This window comes from Budorcas taxicolor, chromosome 11 (genome assembly GCF_023091745.1).
Source record: "Budorcas taxicolor isolate Tak-1 chromosome 11, Takin1.1, whole genome shotgun sequence".
Lineage (NCBI taxonomy): Eukaryota > Metazoa > Chordata > Mammalia > Artiodactyla > Bovidae > Budorcas > Budorcas taxicolor.
The window spans coordinates 81,097,467-81,111,726 of record NC_068920.1 but is presented as its reverse complement, the minus strand read 5'-3'; the positions used below and the strand labels follow the sequence as shown (position 1 = coordinate 81,111,726).

The 14,260-nt window shown below is 34.3% G+C and overlaps 1 protein-coding gene across 1 annotated transcript in view; it reads left to right on the top strand.

The window, feature by feature from the left end:
* SOS1 (SOS Ras/Rac guanine nucleotide exchange factor 1) overlaps nt 1-14,260 on the top strand; it is a 127,630-nt gene that overhangs the window by 58,370 nt on the left and 55,000 nt on the right. The window contains exons 4-8 of the mRNA XM_052647909.1: nt 610-774; nt 2,334-2,543; nt 5,470-5,613; nt 9,981-10,091; nt 10,166-10,264. Of these exons, the coding sequence (XP_052503869.1) occupies nt 610-774; nt 2,334-2,543; nt 5,470-5,613; nt 9,981-10,091; nt 10,166-10,264 (729 nt within the window). The remainder of the gene's footprint in view (nt 1-609; nt 775-2,333; nt 2,544-5,469; nt 5,614-9,980; nt 10,092-10,165; nt 10,265-14,260) is intronic.

Genomic DNA, 14,260 nt, shown 5'->3' with positions numbered 1-14,260 from the left:
TTTAGAAAATAGAATCTATTTTCCTATGCGAATTGATCAGGCCCACAAAAGCCCATACTCTTCAAAATTGGATAGTGGTACTATTTAATGTGCCCTTAATAACCAATGTTGTCTAGCAGGACACAATAGAAATTTTTTTTCCATAGAAACAAATTAGATACCAGGAATGTACCACTAGGTTTTTAGGAAGTCCAGTTTCCTTTGGAAGAGAAGGATAGAGGTATAAGGATAGTAGATATTCCCAGATACCAATTAAAGGAAAAGAAACTTGTCATTATTAATTCCAGGTATTCTGAATTAGATAACAATGAGCATTTTCCCCTTCCACAGACTTGGGCTTCCCTTCCTAGTTGAGGGATTATCTCTATAGTTATCTGTACTTCCTAAGTATTTTACATGATCATAGATAATTTTGCCTTACCTTTTCTTACCTTACATTTTCAAATAGCAATATGTGTATTATTCATAGATGTGCCACTTTATAATTAAATGTTGTTGATAATCACAGGCCTTGGTAAAAGTTACGCTAAACTGTATACATTTTTTAAAAATCAGTATGTCAAATCTACAGTAAATAATTTTAAACATTCTTTTCTTTTAATTTTTCAGGAGGTCCTAGGTTATAAAATTGACCACCAGGTTTCTGTTTACATAGTAGCAGTATTAGAATACATTTCCGCAGACATTTTGAAGCTGGTGGGGAATTATGTGCGAAATATACGGCATTATGAAATTACAAAACAAGATATTAAAGTGGCAATGTGTGCTGATAAGGTAAGATACTGATCTATATGTTCTATTCTTATATTTTTATTTCTGACTTAAATGGGTGCTAACATACTGCTCAGACAGAATAAAATTGTATATTGTCTGTTAGGTTATACTTTTAGTAATCTAATAGCAAAAACTCCAGAAATCACTTTATCTAAATGAAGTTTATGTATAGAGTCCTAAAATGTGTTTAAATATGTCATGTAGCTTTTCTCTTCTGTATTGCTGCATGTAGGGTTAATAACAGTAATTCATCTCTTATTAGTGAACTTCTTAAGTTTTTATTTGGATTGGAAGAACTAGAAGATTATGGATTTATTTGAAAACAATTTTTGAAAATGTACAAATACTAAACTCTTGATAATTTTATTTCAGTGCCTAACTTTCTTTAGATACTGCTAGTATGGACTTTCTTTAGATACTGCTAGTATGGTTTTACTGTGATAAGGTTAAGAGCAAACATTTATTGAAAGTTGAGCATGTATGTGACTTATCTCATTTGGTCCCTAAGATATCCCTCTACAGTAGATATTCTTAACTACATTTTATAAAAGGGAAACTGAAGTTCACAGAGATAAAGAAACTGGTTCAGAATTTTCTGAGACGTTTCAAAGCCTAGACTTGAACTCCAGATCTAAGTCATTGGACTATACTACCTCAGTATTTTTATTTAATAAATATGATCTTTCAGAAAAGAAAATATTTCCTAATAAAGTATTTCATCCCCTTTTTTGTTATTGATTTGAAATAGTCTTTTTGATTACTTAATCCAGTTAAATATATTTTAGTATTTATTGTTCTTTCAGAATGTGAAAATCACCAGACCTGAAGGATTTCAAATTTTTTGTTTTTTAATGAATAAGTATTTTAAAAGAGTAAATGAATATAAAATATTTGAAACTTTTAAATGAACTGATAAAATATTTCTGAGTATGTATGTAGCTCACAGAGAAGAGATGCAAGAGATGTATAAAATAAGGCTGTAGATTTGATGAAAGGGTACTTATATATGTGAAACAAGCAGAAAGTGATACAAGGTAAAATCTTATTTTATTGTTATAGGGATAATGATGTAGAAGTTCACAGGAGGGAAAAGATGAGGTTTAGCAAGAGGAGGAGGAGGAGGAGGAGCAGACTTCTTGGGGGGAAAAAACGGGACTTACTTTAATCAATCACCAAGAAACCTGGGAGTTATTCAAATATGAGTTATGTGAGGCCCTAGAATGAAATGGTGATGCCAAGGGCTTGAAACAGAGGAAACTAAGAGAGAAATCCAAGACAAGATTTGGAAACAAATTAGAAGTAGTAGATTAACAAGAGAGACAGACAGATAGATACCAGTATTGACAGAGAACTTAGAGAAGGCAGTTTGTGATACTGGATGTAAAGTTTTGTCTCAGAGAAGCTGTAGAGGGAGCAGTAGCATTATATCCAAGAAGAGGTTATTGTGTGTCTGTTTAGTGTCATTTAAGAGCTCTATTCAAATAACAGACTTTGTTTACCTTCAAATTTGACTATAGATTCATATTTTATTACAGTTTTCTATATCTCTGACTATGCAGGTATTGATGGATATGTTTCATCAAGATGTGGAAGATATAAATATATTATCTTTAACTGATGAAGAGCCTTCCACCTCAGGAGAGCAGACTTACTATGATTTGGTAAAAGCATTTATGGCAGAAATTCGACAATACATAAGGGAGCTTAATTTAATTATAAAAGTTTTTAGAGAGCCCTTTGTCTCCAATTCAAAATTGTTTTCAGCTAATGTAAGTATCATTGTGTGAATGTATATCATTGCATGTGTTGTTAATTTTACATGACCACTCAAATTTGAATTTGTATAGTTCATGACTGCTAATTTGTCCATTTTTAAAACGGTGCAGGGTTTAATTTATCATGACTGTGATCACAAATGAAGTTGCTACAACAGTTTTAATTTATTTTTTAATTTCGAGGAAAATTGCTTTACGATGTTATGTTGGTTTTTGCCTCACAACAATACAAATCAGCCATAATTATACGTATATCTGCTCCCTGTTGAGCCTCTCTCCCCTGCCCCTGCTACAGCAGTTTTGATAAATTAAACACCAGGAATTAAAAGACAAAATCTAAGCTAGACTGATTATGTAAGTATAAATGAATTCACAGAATCTTCCGTGAATTCCAGAGAATAAAGCCTCTTGTTTAGGTGGGAGATTTCTGTGTTTAATTTGACTCCTTTGCATCATTGAACCAACACTGCATCAGTGCTGCCTATATTGTTAGATGCCTTACTTGGCAATGGAGATTCAAAGATAAATCAAAAACTATTTACTTTTCTCAAGTACAATCTAGTCAAGACAGAGATGTCAACTCTAAATTGCAATACAGTACTAATTACCGTAACAGAAGTCTGTGCTAATGTGCTACGTGCTGATTACCATAACAGAAGTATGACAACAGTATTTTGGGGAGCACAAAGGAAGGAGCCAATAACTGAAAATTAGAGAAGGGATTACTGATCTTACAGTAGTAATCAAACCGACCTGATTTAGTCCTAGAAAAGTACTAAGGAAGAATAGCTGAGATTGTCTAAGGAAGTTGCAACCTAGTAATTTCTAAAACTGTACCTACATAATCATGGATGACTGATGGAGAAGCGGTGCCCACAACAGAGGCTGAGACTGAATGTTCAGTCATTGTTATGACAATGAGTAAACATTGAAAAATAAAGGAGTAAATGATGAGTTGTACAAATCTGTAAATATAGTAAAAACTATTTAATTGTTTACTTTCAATGGATGAATTGCATTGCCTATAAATCATATTTTAATGAAGTTGTTTAAAAAGAGAAAGAGATAAAGAGTAGGCAAAGATATTCTTAGGACACAAAAAAATCAAGAACCATAAAATTAAAAATTAATAAGCTAGACTGCATTAAGACAAAAAAAAAACTTTTGCTCTTCAAAAAGCATTATCAGAAAAATAAGAACATAAGCCACATATTGGTGGAAGCTACTTCAAATACATACATCTAACCAAAGGATTGTATTCAGAATATATAAAAAAACTTCAGCAATTCAGTAATAAGAAAAACAGCTTGATACTTTTAAATGGGCAAAAAATTGAACACTTTATAAAAGAAGATACAACAGTGATCAGAAAGCATGTCAAAGGATGACCAACATCAGTGGTCACGGTGTTAATCATTTAGTCCTGTCTGACCCTTTGTGACCCCATGCACTCTAGCCTGCCAGGCTCTTCTGTCCATGGGATTTCCCAAGCACGAATACTGGAGAGGGTTGCCATTCCCTTCTGCAGGAGATCTTCCTGACCCAGGGATCCCCGGTTTCTTGCATTGCAGGTGATTCTTTACCATCTGAGCCAAATCCCCACACATGTTAATAGTCATAAGGAAAATGCAAATTAAGAGCATTATGAGACACTACTGGATACTCATTAGAAAAGCTAGAATTAAAAAGACTGACAATACTGGATGTTGGAAAGAATGTGGAGCAACTGCTTTTGGGAATGTAAAATTCCCACATTACCTGTGAGAATGTAATCTGGTATAAATACTTAGGAAAATAATTTGGTAATTTCATATAACATTAACCATAAATTAGCCATACTACCTAGCAATTCCACTACAAAATCACACTTGGGCAAAACATCCCAAAACATTCAAAGTTCAAAATAGACCAGTGGATTTTAATTTAACACTACAAAGTTTATATAATTTCAGATTCTACCTTGCAACAAACCTTTAAGAAGCTACATATTGACTTGTGTAATACTGTAAAAAGATAATCACTCCATATATATGCAATGTCCAGAATAGGCAAATCCATAGAGATAGAAAGTGAGATCAGTAGTTGCCAGAGACTGGGAGTGGGTGTGCAGGGGAAGAATGGAGAGTGCTACTGGTGGATACAGTTTTTAGGGGGGATGATGATTTTCTAGAATTTGATGGTAGTAATGATTGAAGAAAACCATTGAATAGTATATTTTAAGAGTGAATTTTATGATATATAACTTGTATCTCCATAAAAATAACTATTCAGGAAAAGGAAAAAGTATCCACAGTTATTTGAGTAGACTATTAAAATAGTCCTCTCTTTTCCAACTTCATGTCTTTTAAGGCTAGATTTTCCTCATATGCTTTAATCAAAGCAATGTATCACAACAGATAGAGTGCAGAAATATATATATATGAAAAGCCAGCTATCTTCAGTTAAGCTAGGTATTAGAGATTGTGTTAGAAAATGTAAAGCAGTCCCATTCTCCTCACAAAGATTTTTGGTTGTTTTAAGAGAACCTAGCTACTTTTCATAAAAGTGCTATTTATTGTTATTTTTAAATGAATTAAATTTATAATTTTCTTGGTTTTAATGTCTAATATGGTAAGTGTAGTAAAGGCAACAGTAAATAATTTCGAATATAGTAAGCAAATAGAGTTTTCAGTAATTTTTAAGAGTATAAAGGAGTCTTGAGACCAAAAAGTTTGAGAACCAGTGACCTAGAGCAATGTACCTATAAATTGTACTTCATTGCAAAAGGAGTTCTTTGTCTTTTACTTGTACATGTAAAGTTGTTAAAATTTTTCACTATATCTGCCATTTTAAATTTCATGATTATAAAATGACTTATTGGTTAAAAATAAGTTTTTTATTATACAACCTAACTGAATTAATATGTTTTTCTTTCCAACAGGATGTAGAAAATATATTTAGTCGTATAGTAGATATACATGAACTTAGTGTAAAATTACTGGGCCATATAGAAGATACTGTGGAAATGACAGATGAAGGCAGTCCCCATCCATTAGTAGGAAGCTGCTTTGAAGACTTAGCAGAGGTAAGTACTTTAATTATACACCAGAAAATTCTGCCTCTGGAAGGCCTAAATGCAGTTCAAAGGCCTAGATTTGATTCAAGTACATTGGAATAAAAATTGGAATATGAATTCTTATTTCCAGCTAGCATAGACATTAACTGCTGGCTGCTCAGCTGTATTGCCCCTTCCTCAAAGGGTCACTATCAGCATTTGGTTCTGTTATTTCATAAAACTTAGGAAAAAAGTAGTCTCTTACCCATTATAAAAACAAGCAGATCCCAAAGCTGCTTTCAGATCCCACAGCTCGCACTTAATTGGCCATCTTATCAATGAAGAGGCCACAGAGCTTGGACCTGAGGTCAGGCTACCTACGTTCAGTCTAAACTCTTCTACTTATTAGTTGTATGTAACCATGGCAATTTACCTCACATCTCTAAACCTCCCTATCTGTATTTGTAAAATAAGGATAATAATAGGACTCAGGATTTTGTGAAAGTTAAATAACCTACCTGAAATATTTATCTAGCCACCTTCATACAGCTACTTAATACATGGTAACTGTGCATTATTATTTAGAAAAAGAAAATGAAGTCCAGGACCTAGTGGCATGGTGATAGAAAGAATCTGCCTGCCACTGCAGGAGACACAGGTTCAGTCCCTAGGTAGGGAAGATACTCTGGAGAAGGGAATGGCAATCCACTCCACTATTCCTGCCTGGGAACTCCCATGGACAGAGGAACCTATTGGGCTACAGTGTATGTGGTCGCAAAAGAGTCAGACATGACTTAGCATGTCTGCTTAGCATTTCCTATTTAGAATAGGAAAATCAAGTCTAAGGCTTAGATGATGATCATAGGGGTAGAAAAATGGTAACTTTCTTGATATTTCACCTGCTAAAATATACAAGTTAGCCCTAATAAGTTAGCATTGATTGTCATTCTGAAATTTCTCACTCTTGCTTTGTTCTCATTCTAAAATCAACTATATCTTTTATTATAACTCAGGGTTGAGTTTATAAAACAAATTAAGACTTTCAGACAAAATAATATGCTGAGTTTAAGCTTCACTATAGCCCCTCAGTGTTGCTCTAAACACATAAAAGTCATAAAGTATAAAAAGAAAAAAGGAATATACATAGCTAGACTCAAAAACGAGGATGTTCTTCAGCCAGAGGGAAAGTCGTACTCAGAGGAAAGTCAAGGAGTACAAGAACTAATGATGGGAAACATAGTAGTAAACTTTATAAGCTGTTGTGTGATTTTAAAACCAAATTGCTTTTTTTTTTTTTTTTAACTTGAAGAGTGAACTAAACTTCTCAGTGCATAATACAGGCCTACCTTCAGAAGATATGAAAAACTAAACAACTTTGAAAATGAAAATCCATGGAAGTGAAAGTCGCTTAGCCGTGTCCAACTCTTTGCGACCCCATGGACTGTAGCCTGTCAGGCTCCTCTGTCCATGGAATTCTCCAGGCAAGAATACTGGAGTAGGTAGCTGTTCCCTTCTCCATGGGATCTTCCCAACCCAGGGGTTGAATCGAGGTCTCCTGCATTGCAGGTGTATTCTTTACCATCTGAGCCACCAGGGAAGCTCAAGAATAGTGGAGTGGGTGGTCTATCCCTTCAGGGGATCTTCCAGACTCAGGAATCAAACCAGAGTCTCTGGCATTGCAGGTGGATTCTTTACCAGCTGAGCTATCAGGGAAAACCTGGTACCAGGGAAAGAGAATGTAAAGTTTAAACAATTTTAAACTCTCTTTAAAATTTAGAAAAAATTTATAAGTAATAGCAAGCTGTATTTGATTTTTAAAACATTTAGGAAAATCACCAAATAATAGAAGTACTACCTATAACAGTGCACAAAAACTATAGAAACAATTTTTAATCATTTCTATGATAATAGGAAAAAATAATGAAGCAAAGAAAGCAGTGATAATGAAAACAAAATACAATCATCCTTCAGTATTCATGGGGGATTAGTTTCAGGAATCCCCTTTCCAATATCAAAATCTGTGGGTGCTCAAGTAACTTCATATAAAACGGTATAGGACAGTTAGCCTTCTGTATCAGCAGATGTGGAAGACAGGTACAGAGGGCGGACTGTATAGTATGATACAAATAAATCCAACTACGTTATGCTACTACATTAGTAACTCAGTATGCGCAAACTGCTGAAACTTGCCTATTTAAAGGAAGTACTTAGTTTTTTTAAAGTCTGTTTTATGCAGCTTATAAGTGAAAGTGAAAGTCATGTCTGACTCTGCGACCCTATGGACTATATAGTCCATGGAATTCTCCAAGCCAGAATACTGGAGTGGATAGCCCCCTAGAGATCCAAGCCAAGTCTCCCGTATTGCAGGTGGATTCTTTACCATCTGAGCCACCAGGAAAGCCCAAGAAGACTGGAGTGGGTAGCCTGTCCCTTCTCTAGTGGATCTTCCCAACCCAGGAATCAAACCAGGGTCTCCTGCAGTGCAGGCAGATTCTTTACCAGCTGAGCTACCAGGGAAGCCCTTATAAGACATATATCCAAAACAGAGACACAGAAATACTAGGTTGGTGCAAATGTTAATTGCTGTTTCGGACCATGAATTTTAAATCATTATAACTAGGCTCAGGCATATCTTTATTAACTAAAATAGGAACCATTACAATGAGCACATTTTTGCCAATGAGAAATAAGTTTGTATATTCCTGTAGCTAAAAATCCATGCCTCAGGATTCGATGAACTCTTGAAAAGCATTTTTTGTCTCCTGCTAATTGTAGAAGTATATTTTCCCTGCAAAAGTTGTCAAGCTGCTTGAAGAAGTGGTAGTTGGTTGGCAAGAGGTCAGGTGAATATGGTAGATGAGTCTTAAAACCACAAGGTATTCAGAAGTAAGCCCAATAAACATATGCAAGATTTTTGTTAAGAAAATATTAAAATAGATTCATAAGGAAGATCAAAAATAGAGACATAAAAGGCAACTCAGTTTTAGGATTGTATATGTATATTAAAACTGGGAAAGAATAATATAAGAAAAATATGAACCTCTTTATAATCTAAAACACTGTGTCCAATATGATATATCTTAGGATATATTTTATGATATATCTTAAATGGTTGAAGTTTTAAAAAAATTAATATTTCACATTAACGTTAAAATCTCAACAAATAAGAGAAAGCATAGAAAATTAAAGTCATTCAGAAATTTCTTTAAAATGTTGGCCAAAGTAGAAATAGAAAGGACCTTTCTTAATCTAGTAAAGGATATCTATCCGAAACCTATAAAAGACAGATTTAATGACTAAGCTGTAGGAGAATGCCGCTCACTACTTATATTGAGCACTGTAATAGGGATACTAGCCAAAAGACAGGAAAAGAAGAAATAAAATTGTTCTATTTGTAATCAGCATAATTGTCTATATAGCAAATCTGAGAAAATGTATAGTGTTATAACTATTAGGTAGGTTCAATATAGTTGCTAGATAAAACACACACACACATATATATATATCTTTCCTTAAAAAAATAAGTCTGAGAAATATCAGGGTAAGTTAAAATAAACATCATATTTTCTGTCATTCACTCCTAACTTCTTTTTCATTCCTCCACTAGATGTCCTCTTCCTCTTCTTTCTAGAATTACCCTTCATAAAATTGAGCTCTTGCTAGAATCTACAACACTATTTTCATAATAGTTTGGAGGTTTTGTGTTTTTATTTTTACCTGGAATAGGGCACAGGATGGAAGAGATTGGAGATCCTACCTCCTGAGAAAAATCACAATACCTTCTCACTTTTTTTCTTCAGGAATCACCAGAACTAGTAGACTATAACCTTTAGAATTGTTTGGTTTATTAATGATTGATGATGGTAAAACTTTTGGCAATTTGAATTAAATTATTTAATTGTTTTGTGAAAACTGTAAGAGTGGATTTTAGGTGATATACATAATTTACTTTCAGCTTGCAGGATGTGAAAGTAAGTCTACCACTAAGAAGTAGTCATGAGAAAATAAATGCTTGGCACCAGTATTCTAAATGTTTATACTTTACCTGGTTGTAGATATCTATGCTCTTTATTATTCAGGCTAAATTTCATTTTCCAGATCCCAAATCCCCCCATATGTTTGTTCATAATACTCATGAGAGGTGTCATAACATGCTAGAATCCCATCACTCATCAGAAAAAAATTCATTTTCTTTCTTACTTGAGAATATTAGGTTTACTCTAGTAAAATTAATAGCTATGTAATTTTGCTTTGAGACTTTAAAAAAATATGTAATTGTGCAGTGATAAAGTGCTCATAATTTAAGTGCCCACTACCTGCAGTGTTTATGGAGGTAGGTTAATTTTTCTTTACCATAGAGAAAGATTATTTATGTTTTACCCTTTTTATTTTCTAAGGAACTGGCATTTGATCCATATGAATCATATGCTCGAGACATTCTGCGACCTGGTTTTCATGATCGTTTCCTTAGTCAGTTGTCAAAGCCTGGAGCAGCACTCTATTTGCAGGTATAGTAATTTTTAGATTAAGATATAAGATGCCTGGAAAGTAAACTTAAAAATTAAATCACTTTGTCTTCTAGTCAATAGGCGAAGGTTTCAAAGAAGCTGTTCAATATGTTTTACCCAGGCTACTTCTAGCCCCTGTTTACCACTGTCTACATTACTTCGAACTTCTGAAGGTAAGAAAACTCTTTCTTCTACTTATAAAATATTCAAGGGTGATACAGTTTTTTACCAGTTTATTTGTGAACCATTATGTGAGTGCTCAAGAATATGTCTATATTTGTTTTCTTTTTCTAGTTAAGAAGCAAATATATATGAATCTACAAAGCATATTTTCTCCAGTTTTAATTGTGAATTTTAAGGCAGTCATCAGATATTTTTATCTTGTGCACTGCTTGCTTTCATGGCCAGTTGTTTGGAAACAATCTTGGATTTGTGCATCCTAGTCTCCACCTTGGGACCTCAGCAGATTTAGGGACTTAGATAAGGGACCACATGTTGGATAATGCCAAAGTAATGGAGAAGATTAATCACCTAATTTTTGTAGCTTAAGTTTGCAACTATGCCTATAAAAACTACTTATTATTAGTTTAGATACAGTAAACTATAGTAATCCTGGTGAAATATTTCCCGTTTGATTATAGTTCAAAATACTCAATTTTAAAAGTACTGACAGAAGAAAGGATTTTGCTTTTTCCCGCTCTTTTCCTATTATGCACTGAAATTAACTAGGGAAAAGGGGAACATTAGTGTGTATAAGTTATAATTCAATAGTGTAACTTAGTGATTTACTTTTAAATATCTTATGTAACTAATGATGTCTGCTTTGGATTGGGCTTCCCTGGTGGCTCAGAGGTTAAAGCGTCTGCCTGCAATGCAGGAGACCTGGGTTCGATCCCTGGATTGGGAAGATTCCCCTGGAGAAGGAAATGGCAGCCCACTCCAGTATTCTTCCCTGGAGAATCCCATGGACGGAGGAACCTGGTGGGCTACAGTCCACAGGGTCGCAAAAAGTCAGACACAACTGAGCGACTTATGATTCAATAGTGTACCTTAGTGATTTACTTTTAAATATCTTATGTAACTAATGATGTCTGCTTTGGATTATGGATAATATATCCTAAAAAAAATCAAGTTTTCTCAAAAATTTTAAATAACAAATGAGATAATAAAGATATTTTATTTATCTATAATGAATTAGCCCCATAAAGACAAAATATGATATGCATTAATACTATTATTATTTCTTTAGCTTTAAAAAAAGTTTCATTAAAGAAAAATTGTATTTAATATCATGCTGTTATGGAGTATGTATTGTTAAAAATCAGATGTATAGTTTGCAGGAGTACATGAAGAAATGGGCTCTCTGTAATGAATCAGTGAAAGAATAGAATGCCTCTAAATGCAGTGAACTGAAGGAACTCTCATCCTTCCCAGGTCTTTCTACATTGTAGGAACTTGGAGTTGAGTTAGATTTCTTAAGCAGGACTGTTTGAATCAGGAAAGGACCGAGGAAGTGGATGAACTTAATCACCAGGCAGAGTTATGGAGTTCTTAGCTCTCTGTTCTAGGCTGCAAACAGAATACAATTTATGGTCTTCAGTAGTAGAGGATGATTATTTTAAGAGGATAATCAAGAAGAAGCATTTGGTGTATAAAATCATTCTTTGTAAAGAATGACAAACCATAGTCTCAGAATGGGTCAGTTGCACACAAGTTTATTATATAGACCTTTTCTTCATAATGGTATCTCTAATAATGGGATTTTTTACCTGAGACTGTAATGAAGTTCTGAAGGATTAAAGACTGTATGAACCTTGAAGGAGTCATTAATTAATAAGTAAGAACAAGAAGCTTTGATGAAGTTTCAGAAGGCTATTAAAACCTATCTTAATAGTATAAGAGAAATTAGTTACTCCCCCAAATATAGGCAATTAAATTTAAAAAATTTTAAGTTATGGTATTGAAATTTTTATTTTATAATTGCATCTATCAGCAATTTAAAAGATTTCTACTGGTAAACCCCTGCATTCCTTGTTCATATTACTGCCTACATTTCATTGCAAAATTAACAGTATATTGGGCAGGAAATTTTGCCCAATTAATTCCACAGATTGTCATCACTCCTTTTTCTTCTGCCCTCTCAGCACTAATGTACTATTTGTGTTCACTGTCTTTCATTTCTATTTGTTGGTATGTTGCTTAAATTATTTTATTGAGCAGTGTTTTCAGAGTGTATTCTATGGACTGCTAGTCCCATAAGAAACTCTAAAAGTCTGGGGGAGGGAATGCCTTGGTGGTCCAATGGTTAGGACTTTACGCTCTCACTGCTGAGGGCCTGGGTTCAGTCCCTGGTCAGTGAACTAAGATTCCATGGGTTCAGTGGTCAAGTATACTTGGGAAAAACTGTATCCTTAATTACACTCCTAGAAATGTTCAGTATATATTAGAATATAAAAGGCTTTGTAAACTTGTGCAATAAAGCAATCTATATAAAACCATCTAAAGCAGTTAATTCCCAAATTAATTAGGCCATTTGTTGTGGTTTAGTCACTAAGACGTGACCAACTCTTTGTGACTCCATGGACTCCTCTGTCCATGGGATTTCCCAGGCAAGAATATTGGAGTGGATTGCCATTTCCTTCTTTGGGGGATTTTCCTGACCCAGCAGTTGAACCTGCATCTCCTGCATTGGCAGTCAGATTCTTTACTCCTGAGCCACCAGGGAAACCCAAATAGGCCATGAAACCCTTAAAAACTGTAATGTATTTCTGGCAGTTACTTTGGCAAACTATCGTAGAATTCTTCCATCAGAATAACTGAAAGACCTTCTAACACTTAATGGTCTTAAGATTTTTTTTCCAACAATATGATTCTCACTAACTCTAAATTTTTTTAATCTGGTTATTACCATAACTCCAAGTTCCAACACGGACTTGGTGATTTTGGACTCAACAATGATTAAATAAAATCACCAGGGAACAGCAAAATCTTAAGACATCAATGACAATTGGAATAATTTATCTATGGCATGGAGTGACCTTTGAAGGCTCATTGGACTAGATAGGAGTCTGATGTTTCTTTTCTGATTCTAGACTGGTAGCCAACTTGTTGAGTAACCTGCAACAAGTCACCTAACCTTTTGAGCCTTGGTTTTCTTATCTGTGAAATGCTTATCTTACTGGGTCGAGTGTATGTAAAAGTACTTAACATACAATAAAAATATAAATACTGAGTATTGTCATTACTGGAGACTTTTCTTCTTGTCTCGTAGGTTATCTTCAACTTAAACTAACATTTTACTCCCTTCGTCTTTCACCACTTACCTCCCTTTCCTGCCTGCCGGAATTTGTATTGCATTTCTTTGTCGATCAGCTCAGATCCCTTCAGCAGAAGCTTCAGGGCCATCTTTGATTCTTCTCTCTCCCTTATTTGCAGAGCATCATGGTTTGATTCCAGAAATGAGTCTGAAATCCAGTCTGTTCCCCTGTTGCACTGGCATGGCCTTAGTCCAGACCCTCAGCATGTCTTTCCTGGGTTACTGTAGCAGTTTCCTATAAGGCCTTGTATCTCATGGAACTCTCAGTTTGAAAAGTGTATTTAGTGTCCTTGTGAACTGGGACACAAAGTCTAAATTCTTTAGCTTTTCTTCAGCCTCATCTCTCAATACTTGGTGTTACTTACCTAATGCCATAAAAAAATTTCCAAGCAGCCCTGGAAATGTCAAATCTGTTCAGAATTCCTTATCTTTTTTCTATTGCCCTGAAATTTCTCTTCTACCTCTGCCATCCCCTTTCATCTGAGAAATTCCTGCTTATCAAAGAGTTTGTTCAAATCTTGATTCCCTGTCAAGTTTCCCTTCGTTCTCTAGGCTAATCCTTTGACTAAGCTGATTAATTTTCTTCATATCTCTATAGAACATGTCTCATTTTTATTGTCTACCTTGTCATTAGAATGGAGCTAAACCCTATGTATCTTTGAATTCTCTTGCCTAGTAGTGTTTGGCATTTAGACGTTTAATAAATGCTTGTTACAAGATGAATAGCAAAAATAATGTAAGTTTTCCTTCTAATTTATGTTTGTAGGAATAGTTTACCTGTAAATTGTATATAATTACATTTACTTTGGAAATTTTTTTTTTTTAACTTTTGTTTTTACTTTATTTTACTTTA